The 12,979-nt window shown below is 45.3% G+C and overlaps 1 protein-coding gene across 2 annotated transcripts in view; it reads left to right on the forward strand.

Annotated features, from left to right (window-relative positions):
• The first annotated feature begins 624 nt into the window (after window positions 1-624).
• Window positions 625-12,979, forward strand: part of LOC147198956 (cGMP-dependent protein kinase 1) — an 86,033-nt gene continuing 73,678 nt past the window's right edge. The window contains exon 1 of one of the 2 annotated variants that reach the window (XM_086121757.1): window positions 625-1,148. In XM_086121757.1, the coding sequence (XP_085977883.1) occupies window positions 892-1,148 (257 nt within the window). In that variant the 5' untranslated portion in view covers window positions 625-891. Of the gene's footprint in view, window positions 1,149-7,655; window positions 8,059-12,979 lie in introns of those variants that run through there. The other variant, XM_086121756.1, reaches the window with a different exon arrangement.

Genomic DNA, 12,979 nt, shown 5'->3' on the forward strand with positions numbered 1-12,979 from the left:
ACCCGAATACGCCACTTGACTCCTCTCGGCTTCCTTCCACGAATGTTCAATGTGAGCAGACGTGTTTGTTGTGATTTATGCAAATTGACAGTTTTTTTTTTGTTATTTCTGCATAGTGGATTAGCCCCTAGCCATGGGCTAATAAAATAGTTTCGGATTTCAAACAGCCTTCTGGAACGGTTTATGGTCGAAAACCGAGGTATGACTATACTTACAAAATACCGGTAGTTACTTTTCAGGAGACCCCCCCCCCCCCAAATGACATGTTTGTACTACCGTTAACATTCCAATCAATTCAATCCAATTCACAAATGATGAGAGTGTCTTGGTACCTCACACATTTTGCCATGTCAGAGGATTCTCGTTTTGACATCGTTGAATAGTAGGCGACTGTTCAGCATACGAAACACTTCTGATCGTGCACAGCAAGCAAAAAAACCGACTTCTAAATGCACGCCATTGAAATGCGACGTGTTATCTGCGCGTGCGTGTGCCGTTTAAAGGCGCAAATATTTGTTTTTTTTTTTTGGAGGGGCGAATGAGGAAGAGGAGGAGGGGGAGGAGGGTGGACGAGTGCGTGGCCGCGAGCCCGACGAAGAGCTGCTGTCATTGGTTTTCTCAATGAGACATCAGCCCCCTCCCTCGCAAGAAAAGAAGAGAAGCCGAGCGAAAGGCAGCCTTCGGTGGGCTAACGTCGCTCCATCCGGCCGCTTCACGCCACGCTTTGCTCGGCTCATCCTAACAAGTGGAGCCGGGGGTGGGGGGGCGGCGAATCGGGACGGACGTTTGTTTCCCCTCTTTCAGTGGAGTCGACTTTTTCTTTTATTTTTCTTTCTTTTTTTTTTTTTTTTCTTTTAGGCGGCGGGGTTGGTAAAACTTGTTGCCGCAAACATGAGCGACCTGGACGAGGACTTTGCCAAGATCCTGCTGCTCAAGGAGGAGAGGATCCGCGAACTGGAGAGGCGTCTGCTGGACCGCGACGACGAGGTGCAGGAGCTCAAGAGGAAGCTGCACAAGTGCCAGTCGGTGCTGCCCAGCGCGCAACTTCTGGGCCCGAGGACCCGGCGCGCGCAGGGCATCTCGGCCGAACCCCAGACCCACCAGGACGTGTCTAGGCACACCTTCCGCAAATATGCCAAAACCGACTGGTAAGCATTCCCACCTTTAACTTTCTCATGAATGGGGTGCTGGGTCGATGGGTTGAGAGGGAGGTGCGGCGGGGGTGTGGGGGGTGTGGGGGTGGGGGTGGGATGACGCAGCCCACTGTAAAAGGGCTGCTAATTGATCAGATCCATCACGCACGGTCCCCCGAGGGGTGTCCGGAGGAAGTGTGATGCATTATTGGCTTTTAGTAGCCCAAGTGCATGTCTGAGGATATTTAATACTCCATTAGATGAAGACACGGCGCACCGTGCCGGACCATATGCTTCCTGTCCTATTGGGAAAGCCGCTTGAGCGCTTATTCCATCGTCCTCGTATCCAGTTGAAGGTCCACGTACCTGCTGTTTAGTCAACTACAAGTCATACTACTAATACATGTGTTCTACTACTAGCATCACTTTTGACCCACGATTACAACATTGCGCTGGAAATCAATCCTATTGAATAAGCTTAATCAGCTGTTTGAGCATATATGCGATATCCTTGATATCCACTTTCAGGTCTCAGTACTAGTACACTCTTTGTCCTGACGAGCAAGACAGTTCAGAACACCAGTAGAATAACTGTGTCTTAATAGTAACATTACTTTCGCTGATCGTTCCACCTTTGACCTGCTTCTAGGACTACGAAACGCCATACAGTATATCCTTGATATCCCGTTTAAAGCTCCATGGACTAGTACGCTCTTTGTCCTGAGACAATTCATAGCACGAGTAGAATGACTAAGGCTCACGAACAGGACGACAGGGTACTGTAACGTTACTTTTTCTAGCCGTTCCACTTTTGGCCTACTTGTACAACTATGAAAGCGCTATACAGTACCCTGAACATCCAGTTTAAGGTCCAGGTACTAGTATGCTCTTTGTCCTTACTAGTGAAACATTTCCGCTCACTTGTAGAATGATCGTGTCCTGTTAACATTATTATTATTTTTATTAATACAATACCAGTGTCACTTTCCGCCTACGAGTACGAATGTGAAAAGCCGGCTATATCCAGCTGAAGGTCCAAGTACACCAACTGTGTTCCATTTCTGCACACTAGTAGCACAACTTTAGCATCCGGGTCGACGACGGTATGTTTCGAGTGCAGCACAATAGTTTACTAGGCGGGTTGAACCGCAAACTAGTCGGTCAAAAGTGGCACTAGTTATGAAACAAAACATTACTAGCTCCGAATTGTGCTACCAGAGAGGACAGAGTGTGCCCGGACCTACAGACTTCCCACGTGGTTCTATAAGTGGGCAAAAATGTCATATAGTTGTGGAAGGCAAAAATGAAAGAAAGAAAACAAAATTGCTGATGTCATGTCAGGCTCGAATCTAAAACATCATAACATGAGACGCCCCGCGTGTAATCCTACATGTCCATATGCCGTCTGTGGATGCGAAGGATATAGCATAAACGCTCAAAGGACATTCCATACAGCCCAGACCCCCCCGCCCTCTTTTCATGTTGCCTTACGGCTGGTTTGCCCCCCAAGCCCCATGGGTGACTTGACTTATCACTTATCACCTACTAAGCATCAGAAATGGGCTTTAAATAGACCCCGTGCAGGATTTGCAGCCCATTAAGTTTGGACAAACCTTTAGGTACTCCCCCACAAGCCAATGCCGGGTTTCCCTTTTGAGCCGAGGCACATATTTTACGCATTCAAAAAAATATCACGGCACATTCCTCGTCGAGAATGCCTCAAAAAGTGGCTACGCGGTTTAAGTGTGTGCCCTCTGCCATCTGAAGGAAAACCATTTCATTGTTCCGCTTGTCACTATCCGTCACCAGCATAGATAGTTGAATGAAGAGTTACATTCTTATTTACAGTTTGTCAGTGTTAATTTGAATTCTCTAATTGTTCTCTATGTTACATATGAGCCACGCATCATATCATTTTTTACCCCTTTACGATACCATGTTGACAATGTTGCTCTCTGAAAAAGTGTACGAGACACAGACCTTTTTTTTTTCTGATGACGATGAGGATTTGCTGACGTGCTCAATGCGAATGCGCAAAGCAAAATATCATTGTCAGGCCACCAAAAGTAGCATCGATGTCGCAGTCCTTATAAACCTTTGAAAGAATTTCTATTTGAACACAAGTCATTCACAACAAATGCACATGGAGCATACTCACAGGTGCATATTATTTATCCTCGGTGAAGAATGCCCAATATTATTGGAGCCTCGTTGTGCCCTCTTTGCCCTAAGTTTCGTCATTAAACCTACGCGTAGTATGTCTTTATGTTTTATGTCTTTATGTTTGCCTCCTGGTGGCCGAGGTGGACATGCCAGAAGGAGGAGCACAATGCCCATTGAATTGTCATGACGCACAAATTGTTTAATTCTTATTGCTGATGTGATTACCGCTTGTCATTATGAGGTACAATATTTTTTGGGTTGATTTTTTTTTATTTGGGGGGGCAGCGGAAATGGATTAATGACATGTCCAATTATTAAACATGTTAGTGAATGCTACATTGTAATAGTGAAAGGAGTACCTCTCTTGATATTGTCAATTTAAAAAAAGAGCATTCGTATCTTTATAAAATAGATTGCTTCATCCATTTCTTGAACGCGATTAGATTGTGCAATTGTCCCTATTATTGCATCCAGTGAGTGTGCCTGAGCAAAAGAACCGCTGCCAACTGGCACACAGTGAGGCTCGAATGTGTCAGATGAATGAATTTCAGTCGAGACAAAAGGACGCGTGGGGCAGGTCCTCATTTGCAAACTTTAATTGACGCTTGGATTGCGAGCAGCAGCAGCAGAAAAACTCCCCGAAGGCTTCTGGAAGCATGCAAAGGTGCTGGTTCCACACCAGGACAAAATGTCTTGTGAGGCTCGAAAACATTACGGCACGAGGCCCCTCCGCGTGTCATCCTACGTGTCCATATGCCGTCAAGCAGAGACGAGCGCTGGTGACGTAACGTGTTTTCTCACTGCGAGCACCTGTGTCATACATGTCTGACATGATGTGATCCCCTGACCTCACCACCCCTCCTCCCGCCACTCTTCCCATATTCCAGCCTTGCAGCAGGCCGTGGCACCAGCCGTCATCGGATTACCATGCGGCGGAACGATTGATCCTGTTTCTATTGATCCACATAGGAAAAGGGCTGAGCTTGGATTGTTGGGGAGGTGAAATTTAAAGCCCAGAGGTACTTTGAAGGACAGTGAGTGGGCTTTTTTTCATAATGCCAGGATGTGGTGTGTGTGTGTGTGTGTGTGCTGAGGGTAGTGGGGGGGGGGGTGTCACAGCTTGAGTCTGTGGGTACCTGCTGAGTTCAGCTTTGTTTAATCGTTGTGCTGTCCTCTGTTAGAAAGTAGTGACCATTTCAAAGTAACCGCATGGTCACTGGGTAGTGTAGTGGTTCACATGGTCGGCGGGTCAGGTTTTTATGGCTCATGCATGGTCAAAATGATATACGGACGTTGCTCATCAGTCAGTGGCTGGCCGTGCGTTTAGTACTTGGGCCTTCATTGGGGACCAGGGTTATTATAATTATCGGGAAAAAAATGAACAAAATAAACGAACACAACAGCAATGCTCAAAAACAAAAAAGCCTACGGTAACTAAAATGACATAATTACAGCGAAAATGCCCTTTGTTTTCATTGGTCAATTAATATGATGCATGAGCTCTGGGGGTTGATTTTAAACGTATTTATTTCGGTATTTCGTACAGAAGAAGGAAGGTCAGTTGTTTGAGAATTCTACTCGAACTTTATAACACGATGCCGAGTGACCGAATAATTCAAATATTAAAAATAAATAAATAAAGCTAATACTAAAACTAATGAAAACGAAACTAAGATGAAGCATTAAAATAAATAAATAAATAAATAACTAACAAAAAAAAAAATCTTCTGGAAACCAATTTGCAAAATATACCTAAATGTCCATTTTGCTAGTTTGTACACAGGTGAAGTTTGGGTCAATTTCAACAACCGGACTTGGTCAACCATTTGAGGCTACGTGGCATGAAATGTTGACAAATGTTGACACATTAGCATCACGCAAGTGTACTGTGGTCGCTGAGTGCTCATTCTCCTTTGAAATGTCGTCTCCTTGTTGAGACGGAAAACCTCGTTTGCTTCTTTTGAGTGCCTCTCATTCTTACTGATGCGTTCATGCGGCGTGGATTTTGCAGTTTCGACACCGTTTTGAAGCGGGAAAAACAACCAGCGACCACCAAAGTTTTAGTTTTGATCTGACGTGTAATATTTCGGTCTATTTCAGATATTAGTCAGATTACTGCGATCATTGGACACCGCAAATGTCCAAAAACAAAAAAAGAAGTAACAAAAACAAATGTTTAAAATGAGAAACGCATTGATAAGGTCGTTTTGTCATTTTTTACTCAGCTCAATGGCCGCCCATAACATTTAAAATATGAATAAATACATTGACACCTCAAGTTGATTCTGAATATTTTCAGGTACATATTTATTACTTTTGAAATGGGACTATATTAGTTTAAGTTATATGAGGTGGCAAAAGTTCTTAAACTCTGAATTGAAATAGAAGTACAGATACTTGTGTTAAAGGAGGACTGATCTTGAATTTATACTAGAGTGAGTGACTTTTGGGAAAAATAACGTTGGGTTTTGATAGTTGGTAAGGAGAAAGTTTCCCCAATTGTGTTGCAAATGAATTCATACTCAAGGACTCTGTCGGAAAATAGTGCATTCCAGTTGCTTTTGTGCAAATGAGGTCTGCCTTTTTTTCATTTTTTGCTCGGATCAAATCCCTCCCGCTTTTTGCATCTTTTGTGTTTGCTCACACAACCTACTTGCCAAATTGTTCTCCTAAGCCATCACGTGGTGTTTGCATGACAAGAGGCATGCCATCTCCTCCTGTTGACGGCGGCCTGAGCCTCCCCTTTTTTTTTTTTTTTTTAAATCCCTTAATCCAACACTAGAGGGCAGCTGTGCTCTTCATTTAACCTCCTCTTAATAGATCGTCTCGTTTTAGGACATGTTTCGGGCCTGTTTTTCCTTTTAGCAACCAAAACAAACAAACAAACAAATGCTGTATCCTCCTCGCCGACATTTTGCCTCCCATTCTCGCCTGTGTAATTGCGATTTTATTTGAAACCCCCCCGAAGTCGCCATCTCGTCTGATTGGCCTTGACAGTTTATTCCTCCGGTGAATTTGCACGGAGATGACTTTGGAGATGTGTTGCACATGAGGCTCAAGATGATACCAGGGGATGTTTTCCGCTGCCTCCGATGATTCTTGTTGATTTGAAAGGCCTCGATACAGAGGGGACGCTCTTTGTTACCTTGATTTTTTTTTTTTCCAAAGATAAAACTGACTTTTGGGGTATTTGCCCCCCCAGCCATCTTTCCATGTTTGTTGTCACAGGTGAGCTGGAACTTTGGGTACACTCAAGGCTGGCCGCCTGTCAATCACGAGGCACATACAGTGGAAGTAAAAAGTTGACACAACCCTGTTCAAATGCCAGGTTTTGAGCTGTTAAAAAAATGAGACCAAGATAGATCATTTCCAAACTTTTCCAAACATTAATTGGACCTAAAACCTATAAAACACAACTGCTTTTTTTTTGCTTTGTTTTGTTTTGTTTAACTTTTCGAGAGGACCTGTAAAATTAAACAACTGACACATTTACCCCTCACGTACTTCAGACATTTTATTCTGGTTTGTTGAGACCAGCGTTGAGCGTTTTGGCTGTAATTCCTTGAACGGTTTGAAATATAAACCAGTTAGTTGTGAGTGGGTAAGGTCATCTGTTGGTTGGCTGTTAGGTTAGCTAGTCAATTAATTGACTAGTGAGCTGCTTGGTTACTCCACTAAGTTGGTTGTGTCTGGACAGTAGTTCTGTTTGTTTTTGTGATGTGTTAGTTGGGTGGTTATTTGCTAAATTGAATATTTGATTTCTTGGTTAATTTGTTGCTTGATTGATGAGTAAGGTAAAAAAAAAATTGTTTGACTAGCATGTCGACTGGTTTGGTGTGTTGGTTGGTTACCTTTGGTTGATTTGTTGATTGGTTGGGTGCCACTGAAGCTGTTTCGTGGGTTTGGTTAGTTAGTAAACAAGATGTCGCGTGAGAGAATGAATGGATGCATCCCTTGTCTTGGTTTCCAATGGCTTGCGCAGGTGATTTCTGCAACGGAGCCATAAAATTGGCATTGAAATCAGCACCGTCTTGATCTGCATTCATTCACGACGACGAGCCGATGCTGCACCGCCCCTCGGGTTCCTGTAGGCGCCCTTCTCTGCATGCGGCTCTCAGGCTGACGTGCACCGGAGACAACGACGAGGCGGAGGAGGAAGAGAGGGAGGCACGGGGGGATGAGAGAGAGAGAGAGAGAGAGAGAGAGAGAGAGAGAGAGAGAGAGAGAGAGAAAGAAACCGGAGCAAAGTTTGCACGGTTGGGACCAAGCCCGGCATGTCAGCCGCGGGATCCTGCGCGCGTAGCACCACGTAAACGGACGTGGAGGGTGTTGGGGGGGGGGGGGAAAAAAAGAGGCAAGGGAGTCAGAGGCTGTTGATGCCGGATAAAGTTTGCGCGCGGCGCGGCAGAGCAGAGGAGCTAGGACACCCACGCGAGTGGAAACTTAACGCCGACATGGGCACCCTGCGCGATCTGCAATACGCGCTCCAAGAGAAGATCGAGGAGCTGCGCCAGCGCGACGCGCTCATCGATGAGCTGGAACTGGAGCTCGACCAGAAGGACGAGCTGATCCAGAGGCTGCAGAACGAGCTGGATAAGTACCGCTCGGTTATCAAGCCGGCCACGCAGCAGGTCCAAAAGCAGAGCGAGCTGCACTCGGAGCAGCAGCGCACCAAGAGGCAGGCCATCTCGGCCGAGCCCACCGCCTTCGACATCCACGATCTCAGCCACGTCACGCTGCCTTTCTACCCCAAAAGTCCACAGTAGGTAACCCACTCTCCCCCCGCCCCCTCCCTCACTCCACCTGCTTTCTGACTTTGCGCTGGCTGCTCCACGCGAACGTGCGGCTCGCCGGTGCGTAAGGCTGCGGGAGGCGCAGCAGGTGGGGGGACCTGTAGGACGAGCATGCGCTAAAAGTCTCCTTTGATTGCAAAATTATTATTTGAGAGCATTTTATTTTATATCAGGTCCTACTAAAAGACGTCTCATTCTTCCAGGCCGTCATGGGTAATTATAGGATGTTTGGTTTGTGAATTAGTTGACCGAATGTGTCGGCTGTGATGGAATGTCGCCATTCATCCATTTTCTAGACTTATTATTCCTGTTTAAGGTCGCAGGTGAGCCAGAGCCTATCACCAATTTTCGGGTGAACGGCGGACTGAACCGGACTTATCGCCACTCAATTCCAGGGTACATAATAGAGACAGACAGACAGTCACACTCATCTTAACACTGTCGCTGAATGGGAACCGAATGCACTCTGCTCGCACCAGTCATGTCAACGTGCCACTACCGCAGCAGTGGGAAGTCACAAAGAACTTTCCTAAAAAGAAGAAAATGGATGTTGTGATTTCCTAAAACCAGAAGTGTTACACTTTTATAAAAAGAAGACAAACTTGAAATTCCTTCCCAAAAAAGAACACAAACCGCAGATGTTGTTCTTTCCTAAAAAGAAAAAAAAAACGAAGATAAAACAGACACGTCGTGCTTTCCCAAAAAGAAGTCAAAAGATGTATCTTGTTTGTGGTGGAGCTTGCGAACCATGGATGTTGCACTTTTATAAAAAGAAGACAAACCAGACGTGTTGCACTTTCCTAAAAAGAAAACATAACCTGATTGTTCTTTCCTAAAACGAAGACGAAGATGTCGCGCTCTCCTAAAAAGAAGACAAACCAGAAATCCTGCACTTTCCCAAAAAGAAGACAAATGATGTATGTTGCATGCCCTGGAGGTTGCATTTTTATAAAAGGAAGATAAAACACCTTTCCGAAAAGGAAGACAAACCACGGATATTGTTCTTTCCTTCGTGTGTTTTTGCACTTTCCCAAAAAGAAGACAAGCGAGACATGTTGCACTTTTTCCCAAAAAGAAGACCAACCAGAACTGTTGTCCTTTCCCAAGAAGAAAGACTCATCCACATCTGTCCCCCAAATGCTCTATTTTGGTAGCGCGTCGCGGCGAAAGGTGAAAGGTGAACAAGGGGATCTTACGGGAAGCGGACAAAAGCGTTCTGATTTCACGGCGGGTGAATTTTCCACACGCCGGCAGCAGATTTAAGTGGAGAGCTTTTTTGGAAGGGCTGATGTGTGCCAAAGCGCGTTTATTAAACAAAACGGCGGCGCGCTGACGGAAGAGTTCTCGCAGGCCCCTGGTGCGTGTTTACCTTCAGATTGGACTCCATCTCCTTCTTTCAGCCTCACTCCTTCACCCTGGTTTGGCCTCTTGCATCAGGAAAGCTGTCAAAGGTTGACGTTTGATAGACCTGATAACATGATAAGCTCCCCACTGTATCGACCGCTGTCCCTCAAAGTGTTAACCCTCCCCCCCCCCCCCCCCATCCCAGAAAAAAGTTTAATCATTTCGGCGGACTGTGGATTGTTTCATGAATTGATTGGCCAGTTGAATTGGTACTCTGGCCTCTTAGTTTGTCGGTTGTAGAATGAACCATTGAGGAATTGTGTTTGTCAATTGATTTATTGATTGACTGGTTAGCTAGTTGATCAAGTCGTTGAACGGTTGCTATTCATGTTAATTGTTGGGTGGTTTGTTGCCGGTTAACGCGTCGACGTCACAGTGCAGAGGTACCGGGTTCGATTCCAGCTCCCTGCGTGGAGTTTGCATGTTCTTCTCCAGGCCTGCGTGGCTTTTCTCCGGGTACTCCGATTTCCTCCCCCATTCCCAAAACATGCTTGGCAGGCTAATTGGACACTCCAAATTGTCCCAAGGTGTGAGTGTGAGCGCGGTTGGTTGTTCTTCTCTGTGTGCCCTGCGATTGGCTGGCAACCGGTTCAGGGTGTCCCCCTGCCGACTTGTAATGTCGATATTTAGTTTGTTGGTCCGTTTGTTGCTTGGCTAATTGGATACCTGCAGGTTAAAATGTTAGTTGATTGCTTTGCTAATTATAGTAGTTAAATGTCTAGTGACTTATTTGCTGGACGGTCACGAAGAGACACATCCTTGCAGAGATAAATCTAAAATAAATCTTCTGCTGTACTCCCAAAAATGGAAAGTCAGTCAGGTATTTATTTCTTTATTTATTTTACCGCAGCTCAGTGGACCCCCCCCCCCCACCAAAAAAAATACAGCGGCTCACTGATTCGTCAAATACAGAGAAAGGGAAGAGAACCTAAATACGAGGAGGAGATGCCTCATGTGCAAACATGGCAATCGGCAACCCCCCGCCCAAAAAAAACAACAAAAAACAACCAAACAAACAAAGCTTCAAGAATGTCATTAAAAGTGAAGCTGGTTATTGTGCGCAGCAGCTTAAAGGTCACTCCTGAGTCTGTTCCTCCTCCCGTTGATCTGTAAGCGCTTTATTTGGCTTTAAACGTTCATAAATAAATGCAAGAGTCTGGACAGATGCAGCCCTCGCAATGTGAGATAAGGACAACTCGCTCCAATGAAAATTTCATTACGATAATCATTCGCGCACTAAACCTTTGATTGTGTGTGCCTTTACCATTAAGCGACGTCCCACTCAGGCTTTTAGTGGTGTCCTGATGGCATATTTATCATCATCATACCGCCGGAAAATGATTCCCCGTCCCTTGTAAATTCTGGCTTGTTTTATTTGGGCGGGGGGGAATCAACAGTCGACATTGAGCAGCTTCCCTTGTTAGCCCTTTAAGGCCACGAACCATATTAGGTAACTTGTCGACCATTTATGATCAGGCAGTCCAAAAAAAAAAAAAAAGAAAAAAAAATCCCGTCGTTGCTTTTAAATACAATTATTCATTTATTGAAAAAGAATGCTAAAATATTATACAAAATGTGTGTGTTGAAGTATGTTTTAAGAAGGAAAAGAACACATAATTATTCCGTACTTTGTAAAAATGCGGTTTTTTTGGGGGTGGGGGGCACATTTTCTGCTTCAATTCGATGGACATTGTGCTGCTCCCTCTGGTGTGTGCGCACCTTGGTCACATGTAGGCAAAGCGACAGATCCGCACGGATGACGGTCACAACTCCTCAGTCAGCTGCGGCAACGGTGGTCAAACAATTAACCGATTTTCTTTTGCTCGTTTTTATGTCCGTGTGCTTTCATACGCTTAATGGTATTCAAATGATCTCCCGGCCATGTTTATTTATTTATTTTCCCCCCCTGAGCATTCTTCTTGTAAAACGCATCCCCATTGTGATGTCGTTTGACCATGTCTGTTGAATTTTTGGCCAATTGTCGCTGTTTTCTTTTGATTCGGTTCACACCCACTCTATCTTTTGTTTTTACGAGGCCCGCAGAGAGGGAGAGCTCCACATGCATCCGTCCTCTCCGTTCGACTGCCGCATTATTCCTCGGAGCCTCCCCGACTTTTAACACCACCCCCTTCTAATGTCTCCCGCTTTGAAAATAGCATAGTTTGTCCTTTTAAGGAAAGCCAGGCTCGCTCGGCCCTAAACATTGCCATGCAGTCCGATACATCACCCCCCCACCCCCAAAAAAAAAGAAAAAAAAAAGGCAAGCTGCTTTTAATTTTCCTTTTCATTGGAGTCTGCTCAGTGTCGCCCCAAGAGGCCAAACATATAAATGCAAAGAGGCGACAAACCTCCCGAGTGTCACCGGGGTAATGAGGTGCATTTCCACAGACTCTCGAAGCGGAAAATAATAGATTTCCAATGTTTTGCCACTTTGTCTCTTTGCATTTCGCCTTACCTCACTCACCATGCCCTCTTTAATAAGGTCGTCGGCATCAAATCCTTTCAACGAGTCCCTGTGCCCTGCTGACGGGGGGGAAAAAAAAGACACTGTAAAATAAAAATAGAAGCAACGCCCGGATCTGCAGAAATCTCAGAGGAGCTTCAGTATCGTTCTCGGGAGCCTTAAACGCCCACCACAAAGACATTAGTAAGCTTTTGGAGAGTGTGGGCGAGGTATGTGAAAAGCTTCAGCAGGTGACAATGTGCCACACGTGAATTACGGACTGATGCGTGTCGCCTCAAAGAGGGCAAATGAGATCGGATAAGATAGGAGAAGAAGATGTGGCAGCAGGTGAGTTGAGGAAAGACAAAAAAAAAAAAAAAGACTCTGCTCGAAGAGAGAGGCGAGATCATATCCGCGATGAGACCGCGCGCTGTCGATGACACTCGGAGATGCCACAAGATGGGGGTGGTGGGGGGCAAGCCCTGAAACGTCTTCGCTGCTCTCAGGCAAATCCTCCACTGAGGGTCCGAAATAAAATTGTCGCACATGACTTCATCTCATATCTTTTCATCTTTTGAGATGTAGACGGGTAAGATATGAGGGAGGATGAAATGCCATCAGAATCAAAAATAAATGTAAAGGTGAGTTGAGGAACTTCAATTTGACAAAAGTTGTGCTTTCGTGCCAGCTTGTGGCATCTTGGCGCCAAGGAATGATGTTGATGTCATTCTCAAGTGAACCACGTGGCAAAAGCTGCATCATCAGACACTATCCACAAAGTTTGAATCCAAGTAGTTCCTCTGTGCATTTTGAAATCAGTACAGTGAGAGGATGTGTGTCGGAGTGCTACTGGCTGTACTTAGGCAGAGGCGGTTGTATATACAATATTTTTTTTTTGTCGGGGCCAAGAAAGAAACAAATCCATTTGTGCTGTTGTATTCAAGCGCCTCCAGCGATCCCCCGTTCACAACACTCCGCGAAATGTGCTGGTCTAAAGGCCAATGAACACAAAGCAACTCGGAGGCGGGTCATGAATAAAACGC

Source organism: Hippocampus guttulatus, chromosome 10 (genome assembly GCF_054856545.1).
Source record: "Hippocampus guttulatus isolate MCC_2025c chromosome 10, RoL_Hgut_1.0, whole genome shotgun sequence".
NCBI lineage: Eukaryota > Metazoa > Chordata > Actinopteri > Syngnathiformes > Syngnathidae > Hippocampus > Hippocampus guttulatus.